At 39.9% G+C, this 23235-nt stretch overlaps 1 protein-coding gene across 1 annotated transcript in view; it reads right to left on the bottom strand.

Moving 5' to 3' along the window:
* LOC138847791 (vomeronasal type-2 receptor 116-like) overlaps window positions 1-19684 on the bottom strand; it is a 41223-nt gene extending 21539 nt beyond the window's left edge. The window contains exons 1-2 of the mRNA XM_070067591.1: window positions 19681-19684; window positions 19269-19332 (exon numbers count right to left, since the gene is read on the bottom strand). Of these exons, the coding sequence (XP_069923692.1) occupies window positions 19269-19332; window positions 19681-19684 (68 nt within the window). The remainder of the gene's footprint in view (window positions 1-19268; window positions 19333-19680) is intronic.
* Window positions 19685-23235: the final 3551 nt, after the last annotated feature.

Raw genomic sequence — 23235 nt, 5'->3', positions numbered from 1 at the left:
GTATGCAATCAACCCAGATACCCATCAACTGATGACTGGATAAAGAAACCATGGTTTATACTCTAAGAATATTGATCAGCAGTAAAAAAAAAAAAAAAAAAAAAAAAAAAAAAAAAAAAAAAAAGCAATACTGTCTTTTGCAATAACATTGATACAACTGGAAACCATGATACTTAGAGAAATAAGCCAGTATCAGAAAAGACATGTACTGTATGTGTTCTCCTATCTGTCATAACAAGTGCCTAAAAAGTAATGTATTTGGAGTGAAATTGACAATTGGAGATTCCATGTTTGTTTATAGCCTTTGTCTCTATTTTTGAGGAATACTATTGGTTTCTTCCTACCATTGTAGAACACTTTACATATGGTAGGGTTAATCTCATGGGTACAAAGTAAACTAGAAAATAGTTCTTTGCAAAAATAAAGAATGGGGGCCGGCGCCGTGGCTCAATAGGCTAATCCTCCACCTTGCGGCGCTGGCACACCGGGTTCTAGTCCCGGTCAGGGTGCCAGATTCTGTCCTGGTTGCCCCCCTTCTGGGCCAGCTCTCTGCTATGGCCAGGGAGTGCAGTGGAGGATGGCCCAGGTGCTTGGGCCCTGCACCCCATGGGAGACCAGGAAAAGCACCTGGATCCTGGCTCCTGCCATCGGATCAGCGTGGTACGCCGGCTGCAGCGGCGGCCATTGGAGGGTGAACCAACGGCAAAGGAAGACCTTTCTCTCTCTGTCTCTCTCTCTCACTGTCCACTCTGCCTGTCAAAAAAAAAAAAATAAAGAATGGAAATAGGAGAGGGAGGGGAAGAAGCATAACAATGTTGACAGGAGGGAGGATTAGGTGGGAAGTATCACCACATTCCTAATCTGTATATATGAAATTCATGAAATTTGTATACCTGAACTAAAATTTGAAATATAAGCCCATTGAGTAACTTACAAACAATAAAAAAAATTAAAAAAGGCAGAAGTAACAACAAAATACAAGTAATTCATGAACAATGGCAATAGGATACGATGGACATTTCTGCACAGTTAAATATATGACCAGAGGTCATTACAAAGGATCCTAATCAGCAATAAGTATGGAGAAACCATTCTATACCAGAAGGAGCCTCCACCTCACATCCACTACATGGGTACAATAAATTGAGAATTTTTTCAAGTGATGTAGATAACATAGGGAATTTGGAATCTTCGAATGTGATAGAAAGTAACAGCATATATGGTATGGAAGGCAGTTGTCATCTCCTTAGCAAATTCAACACAAAATTAATTTATAACCAAAACATTCCACACCTGAGAGTACACTCAAAAATTAGAAAATATGCAAAAATCTCTTCTAATCCGTGTTTGTATCCAAACAGCCAAAGTTGAAAATAGCACACAAATCAGTCTATAGTTAATTGGAGACGCAAAACTCAAAAAATTACAGCAAGGATTTATCAGTTTGTCATCTAAAATGTAGACACTTGCAATAATGTGGATGACCCTTGAAAGCACCATGAAAAATGAAAGGTCAACTAAATCCACAGAGTCCAATATTTAATTTATGCAAAACACTGAGTACCATGAAATCCACAGAAACATAAACATATTGATGGTTGTGCAAATTCAGTTTTTCAATCTTAGTTTTTAACCATTGAAAACTGAGATTGCCTTAAGACTTACAACTGAGAACATCTGTTTCCTTGGAAACTATCCTATCCCTTAATCCTTTCAAAGCATTCTTCTCAGGTCTGAAAAGTATAATGTAGCACTTTGGAACAAAGATGCAGCCCAGGAGCCCCATGCTGGAGGCCAAGATGGAGAAGACCTCCACAGCCACCATGACCTTCCCTTTGGTGCTGTGGTAGACAGGCAGGAAGGTCACCCAGACACTGCAGAACACCAGCATGCTGAACATCAGGAACTTGGCTTCACTGAAGGTGTCAGGCAGATTCCTGGCTAGGAAAGCCACAGTGAAGCTCAGCAGGGCCAAAGAGACCAGGTAGCCCAGGACACAGTAGAAAGCAGTCACTGAGCCCTTGTTGCATACCAGGATGATGTGGCTATGCTCAGAGTGTGCATCTGTGTCAATAAAGGGAGGAGAAGACCCAACCCAGATAGAACAGAGAGCCAGTTGGATCAGGGAGCAGATGGGAATAATGGAGTTAAGTACCCCTGATAGCAGCCACTGTCTCATACTTCTCCCTGGGGCAGTGACCTTGAAGGCCAGAAGCACAGTGATAGTTTTGGCCAGGACAGTGGAAACAGCCATGGTAAACTCTTGGGAGCCACTGTGCTGGTTTCCCTGTATAGGCCTTTGTTTAGATTAACCTTCAACTGTATTCCCATAAGGATTCACTAGAAAATTCCATTTGTACAGCTCGCTGATATGGTTAGTGCTTGGCCACCTGGCTTCAGTGCTCTTTCTTGTACCTTGATAAGCACATCTGGTAGCTGTAAAACCTTGCTGTAACTCCCTTTGTCAAATTGATACTGATTCCTGTGAAATTATTCCTTTGAACTATGTTGTAAGATGGCCCCTGCTTACCCTTGACTGTTACAATCCTTGCCTTGTACTATATAAGCTACCTCTTTCTCCAATAAAGTGAGACCTTGATCAGAATATTGTCTTGGTCTCCCTTCTTGTGTCTGGTTTGTCTCTCTATTCAGGTCTGCCCTCCTCGTGTCCTAGTTGATTACCCTGCGGGCCGGGGCAAGTGGCACACAATGTGGGGCTCAAGGAACAGGAATTGAGCTGAAGGTTGCTGGAAGAGATGGCCATTTCATTTAGGTCACAGCCTTGTCTCATAGCAGCCACCATGGACAATTCATCTGTGATACGGGCCCGAAGAAGGCAAGTGAAGACTTGCATAGTGGCCACCGTGTCCTGACCCATCCACGACACAGGCCACAAAGGTAAGAAGAGCAACACAATTATGGGACAAACACTTACTAAGCAAGAAATGTTTGTAGAAGGGCTAAAAGCCTCACTCACGGCACGAGGAGCAAGGGTTTAAAAAGGTGAGCCATAGAACAGTTCATTAATGCTATAGGAATAGTCAGTCCTTGGTTTGCAAAAGGAGTCGTGAATGAACAACATTGGGATTTGCTTGGAAAATATTTAAATGTGCATTTAAAGAAGCAAAGCAAGCTGTGACAAAGGCTGTGAAAGCTTTATTGCAGATGCAGAGAATAGGGTTAAAGAAACAAACCGTAGAGCGATTTATCAGTGCTGTTGAAAAAATTAGTCCCTGGTTTGCAGAAGAGGGTGTTGAGGATAAGAAACACTGGGAGTAAAAAATATAGATCAGTGTACACTGGACAGCCCTCACCCTGCATTTAAATATTTCATTTGAAGTAAACGTTACCTGTTGTGAAGTTAATATTACTATGTGAAATGAGGAATTGTGGTGACAAAGTGTCCGCACTACCTATTCTGTTTTTGTATTATGTATTAACTCTACCCCTATTATCGATAGGAATGCTTGGACAGATTAGGCTTGGTTTGCTTCACAAAAAATGTAAATCAAAATATGCCACAAATAGTTAAGATTCCACAAACCTGCAAAAATATAACAATTACAGATAATAAGAGGCTAATTCCCCCTCAGATATGTTTCAATTTATCCTTAAAACACATTGAATATTATTGTGTTTGATTGCTGAATGTATACTTATATGAGAAATTTTTATTGTATTCTTACAATGTGTTAATTATTCCTATACCTTGGTGCAACTCTAGGGCCAAATGTAAGGACAGATTTTTGGGATGGAGAGGCTTGTATCTAGGTTTGGCTCTGATAAACAAGTAACTTGTCTGCCAGATGACCTTCTCCTGCTCCTTGGGAGCCTGGCCAGTTCCCAGGGAGGAGGATAAAAGAATGTTTCTGATAAACAGGTAGGCATGCTTCGTGTCTCAGCTCTCTGGCCAAGATCCAGGATGGGACGCACTGCTCACCTAAAATCGTGGCAATGAGCCACCCTTGTCTTTGGGGGCTTTAAGAGGGAGCTGGAGCAAGCCTCTGCTGCTGCTATTTCATCCCAGGAGAACACACAGTCAAGCTGAACTTTAAATGTGCCCGTAATGATTACTGTTGATGTTTGATTCTCAGTATGGATCCCTTTCTGGTGCTGTGTGATGACTGCCTAGTAATGCCCACAGTACTGTAAATTCTACAAAGCATAAGTACAATGCAGATATGGATCTATTGGCTATTGTGGCTGAGGTGTTCTGTGACAGTCCCTTTGATGAGCGATTAACAAAATGGATTAATTTAAAAACAAGATATTCAGGACCTGCCACTCTGCTTGGTATGTCATTACAAAAATCAACAAGGAGGGCTATGCCCGATAAATGAGGGTGCTATAAATGTGGGCAGCATGTACCTTTGCGAAAAAATTGTCCAAAAGTTAAAGATCAAAATAAGACTCCTCCTGGAATTTGCCCCCAGTGCAAAAGAGGAAGGCATTGGGCCAATGAATGTCACTCCAAAACTGATTAAAAGAAAGATAATTCATTAAAAGAATAAAGTTCAAAAAACTAGAAGCGGGGCTGGCTCTTGGCCCCATTCCAAGAAAACCAACAAACTTTTGGGGCCATGACATTTGTTCCTCAACAGAACACCCTAAATCCATCAATTCCCTCCACAGAGCCACAGAGGGTAGTGCAGGACTGGAGCTCAGTGCCAGGTCCTATATGGTATTGACCCCTGAGATGGGCCCACAAGCCCTCCCTACTGGGATTTTTGGTCCTTTGCCAACTGGGTTTTTTGGTCTCCTATTGGGCAGAAGTAGTACAACTATGAAAGGGTTACAGGGTTTTCCTGGAGTTATAGACACTGACTTTACTGGTGAAATAAAAATTATGGCTCAAGCCAATAATGTAACTTTAACTACAGCACAATGCATTGCTCAACTGATTCTGCTCCCCTTCTCTTCAATTGGTAAGTCTTTTTTAAATAAAAGAGGAAATAAAGGTTTTGGATCTTCTGATGCTTATTGCATACAACCCATAACTAAGGACTGACCCAAATTTTTCTTAAAATTAAATAAAAAGTTATTCAGTGGTCTTTTAGATACTGGAGCTGATGTCTCTGTTATTTCAGTAGCAAGCTGGCCCACAAATTGGAGAAAGGAAATTACCATGACTCAATTGCGAAGTATTGGTCAGAGTCAGATTAGCACAAAGTTCCAAATTGCTGCAATGGGAGGATGAAGCAGGTAATACTGGAGCCTCTCGCTCCTATATTTTGGCTGCATTACTTGTTAATCTATGGAGACATAATATTCTAACTCAAATGGGGGCCTTAATGCATAGTCCAAAAAAGATTGTTACCATTAACATGCTTCAATAAGGTCATTTGCCAGGTAAGGGTTTAGGCAAACAACAACAAAGCATCACATCTCCAGTTACTTTAACTGTCAATCATGACCAGAGAGGCTTGGGTTTCCCCTGATGGCTACTGGTCAGCCTGTGCCCCATGCAAAATAAAATAAAATAAAATAAAAATCAGAAAATCGCGTGTGGGTTGGATCGGTGGCCTTTACTGCAGGAAAAGATAAATGCTGCACAGATATTGGTGGAAGAACAATTAACAACAGAACATATAGTTCCTTCTGATTCTCGTTGGAATAGTCCTATTTTTGTTATCAGAAAGAAATCTGGGAGATAGCAATTGCTTCAAGACCTTAGGGCTGTTAATGCTACTGTGGAAATTATGGGGGCTTAACAACCAGGTTTACCATTGCCTACTGCAATTCCAAAGGACTCTTATACTGCAATGATAGATTTAAAAGATTATTTTTATACTATACCTTTACATCCAGAAGATTGTCCCTGATTTGCTTTCAGTGTTCCATCAGTAAATTTTTAACTTTTATTTAATGAATATAAATTTCCAAAGTACAGCTTATAGATTACAATGGCCCTCCCCATAACTTCCCTCCCACCCACAACCCTCCCCTTTTCCCACTCCCTCTCCCCTTCCATTCACATCAGGATTCATTTTCTATTCTCTTTATATACAGAAAATCTGATTAGTATATATTAAGTAAAGATTTCAACAGTTTGCACCCACATAGAAACAAAGTGAAAAATACTATTTGAGTACTAGTTATAGCATTAAATCACAATGTACAGCACATTAAGGACAGAGGTCCTACATGTGGAGTAAGTGCACAGTGACCCCTGTTGTTGACTTTACAAATTAACACTCTTGTTTATGACATCAGTAATCTCCCTATGCTCCCGTCATGAATTTCCAAGGCTATGGAAGCCTTTTGAGTTCACTGACTCTTTTCTTATTTAGACAAGGTCATAGTCAAAGTGGAAGTTCTCTCCTCCCTTCAGAGAAATGTACCTCCTTCTTTGAAGACCTGTTCTTTCCACTGGGATCTCACTCACAGAGATCTTTCATTTAGGTTTTTATTTTGCCAGAGTGTCTTGTCTTTCCATGTATGGCATCATATTTTTAAAATATAAGTTGTAATGCAAACTGGTTAAGCCACTGTCTAAGTCAGTCTGGAGATTCCTCAGAAACCTGAAGATAACCCTACCATACAACCCAGCCACCACACTCCTTGGAATTTACCCAAAGGAAATGAAATTGGCAAACAAAAAAGCTGTCTGCACATTAATGTTTACTGCAGCTCAATTCACAATAGCTAAGACCTGGAACCAACCCAAATGCCCATCAACAGTAGACTGGATAAAGAAATTATAGGACATGTACTCTATAGAATACTATAGAGCAGTCAAAAACAATGAAACCCTGTCATTTTCAACGGATGGAGGAATCTGGAAAACATCATGCTGAGTTAACTAAGCCAGTCCCAAAGGACAAATATCATATGTTCTCCCTGATCAGTGACAACTAACTGAGCACCAAAGGGGAAACTTGTTGAAGTGAAATGGACACTGTGAGAAACAGTGACTTGATCAGCTCTTGTCCTGACAGTTGATGTACAATGTAATACTTTATACCTTTAAGTATTTTTTTGTTCTAGTACTACTTGTTGAACTCTGTAATAAACACACAATTATTCTTAGGTGTTTAAATTTTAACTGAAAAGTGATCCCTGTTAGGAATTTGGAAAACATTATGCTGAGTGAAATAAGCAAGTCCAAAAGGGACAAATATTATATGTTCTCCCTGATCGGTGACAACTAACTGAGCACCAAAAAGGAAACCTGTTAAAGTGAAATGAACACTATGAGAAACAGTGGCTTGATCAGCCCTTGCCCTTACTGTTGATGAACAACTTAATATGTTATCCCTCATAGTAATTTTTGTTTGTTCTACTTAATACTTTTGGTTGAATACTGTAATCAATACACAGTTATTCTTAAGTGTTGAAACTTAACTGAAAAGTGATCACTGTTAAATATAAGAGTGTGAATAAGAGAGGGAAGAGATGTGCAATTTGGGACATGCTCAAGCTGCCTTGCCCCAAATGGTAGAGTTAGAAACATACCAGGGGATTCCAATTCAATCCCATCAAGGTGGCATGTACCAATGCCATCTCACTAGTCCCAGTGATCAATTTCTGTTCACAATTGATCATAATGAAAGGACTAAGAGTGAAAGGGAGCACATAAACAAGTCTAGTACCTGCTAATACTAACTGATAGAATAAATAAAGGGGAGAATGATCCAACATGGGAAGCGAGATACTCAGGAGACCCATAGAATGGCAGATGTCCTAAACAGCACTCTGGCCTCAGAATCAGCCCTAAAGGCATTAGGATCTGGCTGAAAAGCCTATGAGAGTATTTCAGGCATGGAAAGCCAAGACACTCTGGAAAAAAAAAAAAAAAACCTAAATGAAAGATCTCCACGAGTGAGATCCCAGTGGAAAGAACAGGTCTTCAAAGAAGGAGGTACTTTCTCTGAAGGGAGGAGAGAACTTCCACTTTGAATATGACCTTGTCTCAACAAGATAAGAGTTGGTGAACTCAAAAGGCTTCCATAGTCTTGGAAACTCATGACTGGTGCATAGGGAGATTACTGATGCCATAAACAGGAGTGTCAATTTGTAAAGTCAACAACAGGAGTCACTGTGCACTTACTCCTCATGTAGGATCTCTGTCCTTAATGTGCTGTACATTGAGACTTAATGCTATAATGAGTACTCAAACAGTATATTTCACTTTGTGTTTCTATGGGGGTGCAAACTGTTGAAATCTTTACTTAATGTATACTAAACTGATCTTCTGTAAAAAAAAAAAAGAAGAAGAAGAAGAAGAAGAAGAAGAAATTATGAATTCCCAACTTGACTCTCACTGGGATTAAACATGACAATAGGTCTGATCTAATTTCATCATCATTTAAAAAATCATCTATTATTTTTAACTTTATATTTGTGTGGGAGCAAACTGTTGAAATCTTTACTTAATGTTTGCTAAACTGATCTTCTGTATATAAAGTGAATCAAAAATGAAAAACAAAGATATAACTTCTGCTATTGTTGATTTTCACTAGACTGGTGAGACATTAAAGGTTCTGCAGAAAATGTGTGATAAAAATTAAAAAAAAATTAAACACACAGAACAGTTGTTTTGCTTATGAATTCTGGATAATGAAGATTCTTAAAAAAGGTTTATTTGTTTATTTCAAATCAGAGTTACACATAGACTGGAGATGCAATGAGAGTGGAAGAGTTCTTTCATCCAATAGTTCACTCCCCAATTGGCTGCAATGCCCAGGATCTGCACTGATCTGAAGCCAGAAGCCAGGAGCTTCTTGCCAGTCTCCCACGTGGTTGCAGGGGCATCTTCTACTGCTTTCCCAGGCATAGCAGAGAGCTGGATAAGAAGTGGAGCACTGCCTTCTACTGTGTCCTGGGCTTCCTGGGCTCCTTGGCCTGCTGAGCTTCACTGTGGCTTTCCCAGCCAGGAATCTGCCTGACACGTTCAATGAAGCCAAGTTCCTGATGTTCAGCAAGCTGATGTTTTGCAGTGTCTGGGTGACCTTCCTGCCTGTCTACCACAGCACCAAGGGGAAGGTCATGGTGGCTGTGGAGGTCTTCTCCATCTTGGCCTCCAGCGTGGGGCTCCTGGGCTGCATCTTTGTCCCCAAGTGCTACATTATTCTCTTCAGACCTGAGAAGAATGCTTTGAGATGATTAAGGGATAGAATAGTTTCCAAGGAAACAGACGTTCTAAAGAGTAGCTCTTAAGGCTCTCACAGTTTTCAATGGAGAGTAAGATTTATGAAACCGATTTTGCATTCTGATGTTATAAAACAACTTGCACAATGTAACCTCCTCATGAACAATTTATACTTCTCTTAAAATGTTGTTGTTCTGGAGAACCAATTCACAGAAAAGGAAGGGATAATCAGAGAAACCTTCCATCTGGTGAGAGACTCTGAGGATATCTGCAGTGTTCCAGCACTGTTTCATGCCAATGCAAGGAGCTTAACTCAAGTGTCCATGTCAGTGTCAGGGATGGAAAGAATAGGCCATCTTCCCCTGCTTTTTCTGGGTCAGTAACCTGGAGGTGATCTGCAAATAGAGAAACCATAACAGGAAATGGCACCCACATGGGATGTTGGGGTTTCAGGTGGTGGTTATATCCACTGTACCCCCACACTGGCCCCAAGAGTCCTCTTTTCAAAATAATACTGTGTACAAATTGCTTAGCCTGGGTTTTATGCTCACAAACAGAAATCCATCTAAGATAAATGCTCTCCTTAAATTTTTCATTTCTGTATTTTCATTTTCAACTCATCAACCTTGTAATATTCATATTTTAATAAAAGAGTTACACATTTGTTGACTTTTTTCATTCATTTTTTAACTTTTATTTAATAAATATAAATTTCCAAAGTACAGCTTTTGGATTACAATGGCTTCCCCCCCATAACTTCCCTCCAACTCGCAACCCTCCCATCTCCCGCTCCCTCTCCCCTTCCATTCACATCAAGATTCATTTTCAATTCTCTTTACATACAGAAGATCACTTTAGAATACATTAAGTAAAGATTTCAACAGTTTGCTCCCACACAGAAACATAAAGTGAAAAATACTATTTGAGTACTACTTATAGCATTAAATCACAATGTACAGCACATTAAAGACAGAGATCCTACATGAGGAGTAAGTGACTCCTGTTGTTGACTTAACAATTTGACACTCTTGTTTATGGCATCAGTAATCACCCTAGGCTCTTGTCATGAGTTGCTAAAGCTATGGAAGCCTTTTGCATTCGCCAACTCCGATTTTATTTAGACAAGGCCATAGTCAATGTGGAAGCTCTCTCCTCCCTTCAGAGAAAGGTACCTCCTTTTGGATGGCTTGTTCTTTCCACTGGGATCTCACTCACAGAGATCTTTCATTTAGGTCATTTTTTAGCACAGTGTCTTGGCTTTCCATGCCTGAAATACTCTCATGAGCTTTTTAGGCAGATCCGAATGCCTTAAGGATTGATTCTGAGGCCAGAGTGCTGTTTAGGACATCATTAAGTCTATATTAATTTCAGCTTTATAATATAGTAGGAATATTTTCAGTGCACTCATTAGACATGTTAAATCATCTTAACCTGTATAATGCAATTTTCAGAAGCTCCTTAATTATATATCATTTCATAAAGGTATAATCATATCCAAGCTTTCATTATACATAGAAGTGATTCTGCAAACTTCTTTTCCGTCTGTTCATTTCTCTTTATTATCAATATGACTTTAGATTTTCTTTTGCTTGTTCCAGACATTAGAAAGTGACTTTTATATCTTGAGCAGAAAACAATTCAACAAAATTAACAATTTTAAAGTGCAGTAATGGCATTTGGGCCATTCACACCATTGTGCAACAATTATCTCTATATATTTTAAAATATTTTAATCACTTGAAATCAAGTTCCTTATCCATTAATGGTCACTCTTAGTCCCTTCTCTTGCTGGTCACACAAGCACCAATCTGTTTCTGTTTCCATGGATTTAACGGTCCTGAATGTTTATATAAATCAAATATTGGACTCATGGATTTAGGTGACCTGTCATTTTAAATGGCATTTTCACGGGTCATCTACATTATTGCAAGGGTCTACATTTTTCATGACAAACTGATAATTGTGTCTCCAGTTAACCATATACTGACTTGTGTGTTGTTTCCATCTTTGGCTGTTTGGAGACAAACACTGATGTACAAGAGATTTTTGATATTTTCTGATTTTTGTGTGTACTATTAGGTGTGGAATGTTTTGGTCATAAGTGAATTTTATGTTGAATTAGTTAAGGAGGTGACAACTGTCTTCCATACATTATGTGTTGTAGCTTTCTCACTATCATGGTTTTAATGTTCCAAGTTACCTATGGCATCTCCATCACTTGAAAAATTTCATAATTTATTGTAGCCATGGAGTGGATGTGATGTGGAGTCTCCTTCTGGTGTGGAATGTTTTCTCCATACTTATTGCTGATTAGGATCCTTTGTAATGCCCTTAGTCATATATTTACCTGTGAAGAAATGTTCATCATATCCTATTCCCGTTTTTCATGAATTATTTATATTTTGCTGTTAAATCTGCTTTTTAAAACATATATTTTGTTGTTTGTAAGTTGGTCAATGTGTTTATATTTCCAATTTTAGTTGAGGTATACAAGTCTCATAAATTTCATATATACAGATTTAGGAAGATAGTGATACTCCCCTCCTAACCCTCCCTCCTGTCCACACTGTCAGGCATTTTCGTCCTCCCTCTCCTATTCCCATGCTTAATTTTTTAAAGAACTCTTTTCTAGTTTACTTTATGCTCATGAGATTAACCCTACCGTATGTAAAGTGTTCGACAAACTGTAGGAAGAAACCAACACTATTCCTCAGAAATAGAGACAAAGACTAAAACATGGATTCTCAAAGTGTCAATTTCACTCCAATACATTACATTGTAAGCACTTGCTAGGTAAGGGGACACATATGGTACATGTCTTTTCTGATACTGGCTTATTTCTTTAAGTATCATGATTTCTAGTTGCATCAATGTTGTTGCTAAAGAAAGGATTTCTTGTTTTTAAACCTCTGCTTAATATTTTTAGAGTGTATATAGCATGGTTTCTTTATCCAGTCATCAGTAGATGGATGTCTGGGTTGATTTCATATCGTAGCTATTTTGAATTGAGCTTCAATGAACATGAAAAAGGTGACCCTTTTTCATGCTGACTTCATTTTTTGGGTAAATTCCTAGGAGTCAGTTGAATGGGTCTTATGGCAGATCTACTTGCAGCTCTTGGAGATTTCTATACTGTCTTCCACAGTGCTGCATCAGTTTACATTCTCAGCATCTGTGGATTAGGGTACCTTCTTCCCCAAATCCTCTCCAACATAGGTTGTTTGCAGATTTCTGTATGAGAGCCATTCTGACGGATGAGGTGGACCTGATTATGGTTTCATTTCCCTGATGGCTAGTGGTCCTGAGCATTTTTTCAAGTGTCTTTGGCCACTTCAGTTTCTTTTTAATAAATGCATGTCAAAGTCCTTTCCCATTAATTAACTGGATGTTTGGATTTTTGTTGTTGAGTTCCTTTCACTCTTACAGGGAACTGGATCAGATGTGAAGCAGCCTGGACTAGATCCATTGATATATGGGTTGCCAGCACTCAAGGTGGAAACTTAACATACTACACCACAACACAGCTCCAGTTTCCATTATTCTTTTTTTTAAAGATTTATTTTATTTATTTGAAAGACAGAGTTACAGAGAGAGGTAGAGCCAGAGAGAGAGCTCTTCCATCCATTGGTTCACTCCCCAGATGGCTGCAATGGCTAGAGCTGTGCCAATCCAAATCCAGGAGCCAGGAGCTTCTCCAGGGTCTCCCACATGGGTGCAGGGGCCCTAGGACTTGAGCCATCTTCCACTGCTATCTCAGGCCACAGCAAAGAGCTAGAATGGAAGAGGAGCAGCCAGGGCTAGAACCGGTGCCCATATGGGATGCCGGCACTTCAGGCCACAGCTTTAATCCAATGTGCCACAGTGCTGGTCCCCAGTTTCTGTTATTCTTAAAAGATAAGTGGAGAAGCACAAGATTAGGCTAATTTCAACCACTTTTTGAAAGCCATTTCCCCAATTGAAGCATCTTTTTTTAACTTGTATTTAATGAATATAAATTTCCAAAGTACAGCTTATGGATTACAATGTCTCCCCCCCCCACATAACTTCCCTCCCACCCACAAATTGCCAATGTTCCCTGCCTGACTCTAGGTCTAGAAGGTCCAGGGGTTCCTGAAGGAGTGGAAGGTGTCAGCCTAGGGAGAAATGAGAGACACACTCACAGCAAGGCTGATGGTATGGCTCTTGTTCTCAAGCACCAGACTTCATTTTCATATCATGTCACATAATGATTCTTTCTTTTACAATAAAAAGTCTGATGTTCATTGACCTTTCATATTGTGCTGCCTCTAGATTCTATGTCTACATCTAGTTACAATTTCTTTGACTTTCTGGGGCATATTCAGAGCACAGGTTACAAACAGATGTGAGAAAATGGGCTGCCCACAGAAGCCAAGGCCTGAGTGCTTCAAGCTATGCAGAAATTAATTACAGAAGCTAGAGTATTACCTTCCTAATCTAATCTTTACTAGAATTCCAAATGTTCAAAGCAGGCCCTTTTTTAAAATGTATCCCCTCTTTTGCAGTTCTTTCTATAACACTTTAATTCTTTACTGTACTTACCTAAAGGTTCACTTAGACCTATTCCACAGTTTTGACATCCTAACCATTGTTGTATTTGTAGAACATATTGAATTAAAGCTTTAATAACATTTATCTTTATTTAGTGGGATGTATATGCCGGGGAGCCTATTGCCTTTTAATTCTTTTCCACAAACACACCAACTTTGCATAAAGCATTAACCCCTTCTCCTACACTAACTAATTCTGCTTGATTAAAATTCTACAAAGCAAAGGACATTTTGGGGATTATGAGACTAAGCATTATTCCCTAAAATTAGGAATACAGTAATGATTAGCAGGAACACCAGGAAGCTCCAGCTTTCTCATGCAGAGTGTAATTCCCAACAAACCTAAAACTATCAAGAGGACCACAGCTGTCATTCTCATGCCTTGCTGAGACAGACCTTCTGCTGTGACCTCTTTAGCCAGCTGAAGTTGCCTTGGCCTTGCGAGTCCCCATTGACTCCAATACAGTAGACAGTTCCTAACAGAATTATTTCTTTCTCCCCAAAGCCTCCAACAGAGTCTTCATCTCCTATAGCCTAAGAGGCATTTGGGTGGGAGATATCATAACTTTATGTGGTTGTCTCAGAACATAGGAACACTTGCTGAGTCACACTCAATTGTGTATGAGTAGCCATTAGCAGGTGTGCATCTTCTAATATACAAGTCAGTTGATGTCTAAGATTGCTTGCATTTTAAAATTGTGTGCATGTGTGTATGTGTGTGTGTAAATGTATATTATCATTTTGATTACATTATGGAGATACAGAATAATCATTTCCTCCATGATATCGGTAGATGATAATCAATTCACATGTTTCCAGGTTCTTAAGTTATTTTATAGTTATGACTAACACTTACTAGTACTGTGATATTTTAGTCTATGTATGCAACATATCCAGAGTACATTCATAGAAAATTGAAGGAACTTAGACAATTGAACTGTTTTAATTCAGATGCTTAATAAAGGCAATTGAACTGTCTCAATTCAGATGCTTAATAAAGACAAAGCACCAGTGGTGACTGGATGAAAAATCTCAAATTATTAGACTTTCTGTTTTACAACAGGTGAAATTTACAAAATATATGAGCAGAATACTAGAACTGTCTTATATGTTTCCAACTCCTTTAGCTACCCTCCATTGATAACAACTCATGATAATAGGATAGTAGGATAAAATGAAGAGTTGATGAGCCACTTGGGACGCATCACTTTGCCTAAAGTTCCGAGTTCACCTTGGGGTTGCTTTTTTTGTTGCACAATCCACAGGTTTTGACAGTGAAGTAATGATACGTATTCTCCATGATGGTATCCTACAGAGGAGTCCTGAAAGTCACTTGCACTCCAGAAACATGGATATCTGTAGGGTGTTCTCCTGCCCTTGGTAGTTGTAGTGGTGAGAATAGAGATGATTTCCAGCTGATTTCTCTGCTTTCAGGTGAAAATGGGGACTTGCTCACTTAGGTCCCATGTCCTCATAAGGGCATAAATGAGAAATACCCATGGTTGTAGGTGTAAATCTTCATGGAATTAGTGTGGATATTAGAACATTGGGGAAAGGTGTCACATAGATACATGTACATCAAGATACATTGAAGTTCATGTATTGATTAGTAATCTCTGAATTGAAAGTGATGACTGGTTCCACAGTACTTGGGGAACATGTATCTGTGGGTGTCTGTGTGCACAGGATTGCTATGAGATCTTTGTGGGAAACAAGGAAAAGTCCGATGGCTGCCCTGGATACTGGGTGTGTGGGGCTACCCCTTCCTCTTTTGTCCTTTGGGGAGTCTGATGCTTGAAGGCTCTTGGCTAACTCCTGACTGAGAATGGCCCTTCCAGATTCTCACCCATTGCACACTGTGATGCAATCCAATTGCATCATCCCAAATGGCAAAGTTTTTGGATCAAATCTAACAGAAGTTCCTCAGGGTTCTAGCTAACCATAAACTTTGATGACATCAAGGCACCTGGCTATGGAAAGGAAGGGATAAAAATGTTCTCCATCTTGTATTTTTCACCTGGACATAAGACCTCAGCTGCAGAGCCCTAGGGAAGAAAAGCTTCCAAACTCCAGGAAAGGATAGGAGGCTTGACAGAAAGGAGTCAGAAGGAAGACCAGTAGAATATCCACTCCAGTCCAGCAGAAACTCACACAGATTTGCATACACACATGAAGAGAAACACAGTATGAGTATGTAGCTGCCTGACAGTGAAGGTTCCACAACAACTGAGTTCTAGGGTTTTGCACAAATTTCTTTTTCTTTAACTTTTATTTAATGAATATAAATTTCCAAAGTACAGCTTATGGATTATAATGGCTTCCCCCCCATAACTTCCCTCCCATCTGCAACCCTCCCCTTTCATGCTCCCTCTCCCCTTCCATTCACATCAAGATTCATTTTCAATTCTCTTTACATACAGAAGATCACTTTAGAATACATTAAGTAAAGATTTCAACAGTTTGCTCCCACACAGAAACATAAAGTGAAAAATACTATTTGAGTACTAGTTATAGCATTAAATCACAATGTATAGCACATTAAAGACAGAGATCCTACATGAGGAGTAAGTGACTCCTGTTGTTGTCTTTACAAATTGACACTCTTGTTTATGACCTCAGTAATCACCCAAGGTTCTTGTCATGAGTTGCCAAGGCTATGGAAGCCTTTTGAGTTCACTGACTCTGATCATATTTAGGCAAGGTTGTAGTCAGAGTGGAGGTTCTCTCCTCCCTTCAGAGAAAGGTAACTCCGTCTTTGATGACCTGTTCTTTCCACTGGGATCTCACTCGCGGAGATCTTTCATTTAGTTCTTTTTGGTTTTGTTTTGCCAGAGTGTTTTGGCTTTTCATGCCTGAAATACTCTCATGGGCTTTTCAGCCAGATCCGCGTGACTTAAGGGCTGATTCTGAGGCCAGAGTGCTGTTTAGGACATCTGCCATTCTATGGGTCTGCTGTGTAACCCACTTCCCATGTTGGATCGTTCTCTCCCTTTTTTATTCTATCAGCTAGTATTTGCAGACACTAGTCTTGTTTATGTGCTCCCTTTGGCTCTTAGTCCTTTCATTATGATCAATTGTGAATAGAAATTGATCACTTGGACTAGTGAGATGGCATTGGTACATGCCACCTTGATAGGATTGAATTGGAATCCCCTGGTATGTTTCTAACTCTACCATTTGGGGCAAGTCAGCTTGAGCATGTCCCAAATTGCACATCTCTTCCTCTCTTATTCCCACTCTTATATTTAACAGTGATCGCTTTTCCGTTACGTTTCAACACTTAAGAATAACTGTGTATTGATTACAGTATTCAACCAAAAGTATTAAGTAGAACAAACAAACAAAATACTAAGAAGGATAACATATTAAGTTGTTCATCAATAGTTAGGGCAAGGGCTGGTCAAGCCACCATTTCTCATAGTGTTCATTTCACTTTAACAGGTTTTCTTTTTGGTGCTCAGTTAGTTGTCACCGATCAGGGAGAACATATGATATTTGTCCCTTTTGGACTTGCTTATTTCACTCAGCATAATATTTTCCAATTCCTAATAGGGATCACTTTTCAGTTAAAATTTAAGCACCTAAGAATAATTGTGTGTTAATTACAGAGTTCAACCAATAGTACTAGAACAAAAAAATTACTAAAAGGTATAAAGTATTACATTGTACATCAACCATCAGGACAAGAGCTGATCAAGTCACTGTTTCTCATAGTGTCCTTTTCACTTCAACAAGTTTCCCCTTTGGTGCTCAGTAGTGGCCGATCAGGGAGAACATATGATATTTGTCCTTTGGGACTGGCTTAGTTAACTCAGCATGATGTTTTCCAGATTACTCCATCTTGTTGCAAATGACCGAGTTTCAGTGTTTTTGATGGCTGTATAGTATTCTATAGAGTACATGTCCCATAAATTCTTTATCCAGTCTACTGTTGATGTGCATTTGGGTTGGTTCCAGGTCTTAGCTATTGTGAATTGAGCTGCAATAAACATTAATGTGCAGACAGCTTTTTTGTTTGCCAATTTCATTTCCTTTGGGTAAATTCCAAGGAGTGGGATGGCTGGGTTGAATGGTAGTTATATTCAGGTTTCTGAGGAATCTCCAGACTGACTTCCATAGTGGCTTAACCAGTTTGCATTCCCACCAACAGTGGGTTAGTGTCCCTTTTTCCCCATATCCTCTCCAGCATCTGTTGTTGGTAGATTTCTGCATGTGAGCCATTCTAACTGGGGTGAGGTGAAACCTCATTGTGCTTTTGATTTGCATTTCCCTGATTTCTAGTGATCTTGAACATTTTTTCATGTGTCTGTTGGCCATTTGGATTTCCTCTTTTGAAAAATGTCTATTGAGGTCCTTGGCCCATCTCTTAAGTGGTTGTTTGTTTTGGTGTTATGGAGTTTCTTGATTTCTTTGTAGATTCTGGTTATCAACCCTTTATCTGTTGCATAGTTTGCAAATATTTTTTTCCCATTCTGTTGGTTGCCTCTTCACTTTCCTGACTGTTTCTTTTGAAGTACAGAAACTTCTCAATTTGATGCGATCCCAAATTTCAATTTTGGCTTTGACTGCCTGTGCTTCTGGGGTATTTTCCAAGAAGTCTTTGCCGGTACCTATATCTTGCAGGGTTTTTCCAATGCTCTCTAATAATTTGGTGGTGTCGGGTCATAGATTTAGATCTTTAATATTTTGGTTGAACTTTTGTGTATGGTGAAAGGTAGGGGTCTTGATTCATGATTCTGCACGTGGAAATCCAATTTTCCCAGCACCATTTATTGAATAGACTGTCCTTATTCCAGGGATTGGTTTTGGATCCTTGATCAAATATGAGTTGGCTGTAGATGTTTGGATTGATTTCTGGTGTTTCAATTCTGTTCCATTGGTCTATCCATCTGTTTCTGTACCAGTACCTTGCTGTTTTGATTACAACTGCCCTGTAGTATGTCCTGAAGTCTGGTATTGTGATGCCTCCAGCTTTGTTTTTTATTTTTTATTTTTTTTCTTTCTTTCTTTTCTTTTTTTTCTTTTTTTCTTTTTTTTTAACTTTTATTTAATGAATATAAATTTCCAAAGTATGACTTATGAATTACAATGGCTTCCCCCCCCATACCGTCCCTCCCACCCACAACCCTCCCCTTTCCCACTCCCTCTCCCCTTCCATTCACATCAAGATTCATTTTCGATTATCTTAATATACAGAAGATCAGCTTAGTATACATTAAGTAAGGATTTCAACAGTTTGCTCCCACACAGAAACATAAAGTGAAAAATAATAGATGATTTTTTTTTAAATGATGATGAAATCAGATCAGACCTATTGTCATGTTTAATCCCAGTGAGAGTCAAGTTGGGTATTGATAATTTCTTTCTTTCTTTTTTTTTTTTTTACAGAAGATCAGTTTAGTATGCATTAAGTAAAGATTTCAAGTTTTCACCCCCATAGAAACACAAAGTGAAATATATTGTTTGAGTACTCGTCTCCAGCTTTGTTTTTGTTGCACAATGCAGGCGTACACCTTCCGGATAGGTTAACGCCGGCGACACCTCGGAGACACCAGACCCGCTTATCGGCTTTTCAGCTTCCACTTTATTTTTCAGCAGACTCGTGTTACATGTCGCGAAAGCCCGCCGTCTTCGCCTCCTCCAACCCTCTTATATCTCCTGCCCACCGTCCACCTGTTTATATATGATTCACGGAAAACATGTTACCAACTCAGCAGGAGTAAGTGTGGGAAACATGCAATAACAGGATGCTTAAAGTCAAAACAGGATCTTGCAATTAGCTACGGGCAGGGTGGAAAAAGCCCAGCACTAAACTTCTTGTCAGGAGGGGCACAGCTGGCCAGGCTGTCCCGTTCCCCGACATCTCCCCCTTATTTCTTTGCAAAATGGAGTGGTACTGTGCCTGTCTTAGGTGACCAAAAGCATCTATCGGGTTTACCCATCATTGGCACATGAACATGAGGTGTGGAGGGAGCGTTCATGCCCTGTCTTAGGTTGCCTTGAAGACCTCTCAGAACTTACCCATCTTTGACTACCATTCCAGCAGATTCAGCCACACCTAAATCTGTCCATTTTGCATGGGGTACTGGTTATTGAATGCTAGCTGGCTTGTTTAACCACCATTTGCGTATTAACAGCCCTTGCAAGATCCGAACAATAATTGATCCTGTTGTAAGCACAATAAGAGCCAACCCTATAATAGCGGCCCATTGTTTAATTGGATTCCAACTACCATTTAACATGCTACCCAAAAGACGGGACTGATTAGCGGCAAATGAAAAGTGGTTGTAGGGGTAGGTGGTAACACAAACTGCAGTAGATTGAATAACACAGGGTATGCCAACCAGGCCTAATCTTACAATAAATCCGTTCATTAACAGCTGAATAGCAGTATATCATCAAGTGCCTGGGCGGTAGATCTTGTGATGCTATCAAGTGTGGACAGTGTGGAGGTTTGGCTCATGGCCAAGCCAATAGCGGCCTAACCAGCTGATAATGCCGCAATTACTGCAACGATGACCACGGTGACTCCAAAGTCTCTCCTGTGTCGAACAGCCATAGAGAAGTCCTTCTCAGACACCACAACTGGTACAGGAACCCAAATAGGAATCCGCACAACCACCAGTGTTTCTGCTTCACTTAATTTTCCTTTAACACATGAGGAAATAACTCCTGTAGTGCAAGTATTATTAGTAGCATTACAGCGATACCAAAAGAAGGGAGGCTGAAGAAAAACAGGGGATGATCGTTGGGTGATGAAAAGGCAAATCAAGACTGCTGGAGAATTGGGGGTGCCTGGGGAGTGCAAGAAGGAAGTGGATTGGTAGGAGGGTAAGGAACAAGTGGTCTGTGACACTCCTGGCACCTGAGAGGTAGCGACTCAGATCGAAAGGCTATAAGTTTCCCTGTAATATTGGCTGTGTAAGAACTACCTGACTCATTCCAGTTGATAACATCTCCCATGGAATAAGTGGCCAAATTAATACATGGCGTAGGAAAGCCGGTATAATTATAACCACAAAGATCTGCACCAAACTTAGGCTTATGGAAGCATAGCGCTCCCAAAAGGTGGGTGGATAAGTTAACCTGGCCCTGATGGGAAGAATTGACAAGACTGTTGTAAGGCACTCCGAATCTTTCACCTATGGTAGAGTTATGAAGGTTAGAAGAGTTAGAAACAGGGAGAGGGAGAGGTAGGGCTCTCAAGAGACCCCAATACTCATCCAGTTTGGCCATTGTCGGTGACAGTGGTATCATTATTAGTAGGAGTAGGATCACGATCATCTTGCCACTCTATTGTTCTTGTCCGTCTTTCTGGAATCCAGATTGGATTTTTTTCTTCCTGTGGGAGAAAACAAACAGCGCCTCGTACCCTTCTTATTAATGGGTATGGGCCTTTCCATTTGTTATCTTGTGGGTCTTTCCACATAATCATTTTTCTAACGTGTGGCTGAGCTTCTGTCAGTTCACGGGGTTTATTACTATTGGGGGTCTGTTCCAAGATTACATGACGTTCTGCCGGGGTGAGACCATCAGCTTTTTTATTTAAAAAATTTATGGTAAGTAAGGCGAGGTTGAGAATGTCTTTAGGGGAATGGGATAGTGCCCCTATTCCCCCTTTTTGTTTTAATACAAAGTTTTTCAGATACAGATTAGTGCGTTCCACAACAGCTTGTCCAGTAGGGTTATATGGGATGCCGGTTAAATGAGAGATATGAAAAGTTGCTAAAAACTCAGCAAAAGCCTTAGAAGTATAAGCAGGTCCATTATCAGTTTTTATTATATTAGGAATTCCCCAAGAAGCAAAACATTGTAACATATGTTGCATTACAGGGGAGGTGGACTCTTTGGCGGCGGTGGTAGCCATAACTACTCCTGAGTAAGTATCCACCGTAACACAGACACAGGATAGCTTGCCAAAGGCAGGGATATGCGTTACATCCATTTGCCAAATGTGACATGGATAAAGGCCCCAGGGATTAGCTCCAGTGGGCATAGTAACAGGCTGATGAATAACACATTTTTTGCAATTTTGGACAATAGATTTAGCTTTATGAATAGGGATATTAAACCTCATACTTAAGGTCTTACTATTAACATGCCAAAGTTTGTGATATTCTGTTGCCTGTTCCATGGCAGTGCAAGCTAAAAGGAAGCGGGAATGTTGATCGGCAAGGGTGTTTCCCGTGGTGAGAGGACCTGGCAGGGAGGTATGTGCTCTAATATGGGTGATAAAAATGGGATCTGATCTCCTAAATAAAGCGTGCTGAACAAGCTCAAATTAAGGAAACACTGTAGAACTTTTGGATATTAACGAAGGGGAGCCTAGCCTCTTAACAGCATTAACAACATATAAGCTATCAGAAACGATATTAAGAGGACCCTCAACCATATTTAATAACTTAGCCACTACAGCTAGCTCTGCATGTTGAGGTGAGGGAGATGCAGTAACTGCATGATGCACCTGACCTTGTAAAATAGCCACCCCGGTACCTCCTTTTGCTCCATCAGTAAAAGCTATGGGTGCTTTGGGAATGGGATTAGAATAAACTCTTTTAAAATAGTGTAAGGGTACCGTGTCACAAAATCTAATAAAGGGATGATTGGGATAATGGTTATCTACACTTATGTCAAGGGTGATGGTGATGTGGGACCATTGCCAAGTTTCCTTAGCCCACTCCTGAATGACTACAGACTCTAACGGAAGAATGCAGGACTGTGGTCTTCTACCTGCAATTTCTACGACTCGGTGGATGGCTTGTAAAACTAAATTTCCCATAGCCTCCGCATAGGAGGTAATAGATCCGGGCATATGGTTATGTGGGTATATAAACAACAATGGTCCTTCTTGCCAGAGTAAAGCATAGGGATAATGACTTTGTATGAACACCAAAATACTTAGGGGCATAGTGGGGTCACACTGCTGCATAGCGGTGCTCTTAAGGTGCTGTTCAAAAATTTTTAGTACTGCTTTTGCCTCCTTTGTAAGTTGTCTGGGTGAATTTAGGCATGCATCACCTTCCAGAAGTCGGAACAAAGGGTGCATTTCTTCAGTAGTCATTTTACAATAAGGCCGAATCCAGTTTAAATTTCCACACAATTTTTGTAAGTCATTTAAGGTTTTAACATGATGAGTGGAGATATTAAAATCAAGAGGCTTTACTGTGGTAGGGGTAATCCGTAGTCCTAAATATTGTACTGCAGGAACTCGTTGAATCTTTTCAGGAGATAAGATAAGATTATAATTGTTTAGGGATTGCTCTAATGCAAAGAAGGCTTTATCTAATTCTTCCTGGTTAAGAGCAGCCAATAGAATATCATCCATGTAGTGTACTATTGTCATTTGTGGAAATAATTTTCTTACAGGTGCAATAGCCTTAGCAACATATATTTGACATAATGTGGGACTATTAGTCATTCCTTGTGGCAATACCGTCCATTCAAAACGAGCATTGGGTCCTATATGATTTATAGAGGGAATTGTAAAGGCAAAACATTGTCTATCTTCCTTGGCTAGGGGGATAGAGAAAAAACAATCCTTTATATCAACTACTATTAGTTTCCATTCTCTAGGTA

This window comes from Oryctolagus cuniculus (genome assembly GCF_964237555.1).
Source record: "Oryctolagus cuniculus chromosome 16 unlocalized genomic scaffold, mOryCun1.1 SUPER_16_unloc_1, whole genome shotgun sequence".
In the NCBI taxonomy this organism is placed as follows: domain Eukaryota; kingdom Metazoa; phylum Chordata; class Mammalia; order Lagomorpha; family Leporidae; genus Oryctolagus; species Oryctolagus cuniculus.
The sequence above is the reverse complement of the archived record's forward strand: the minus strand, read 5'-3'. Positions and strand labels throughout refer to the sequence as shown.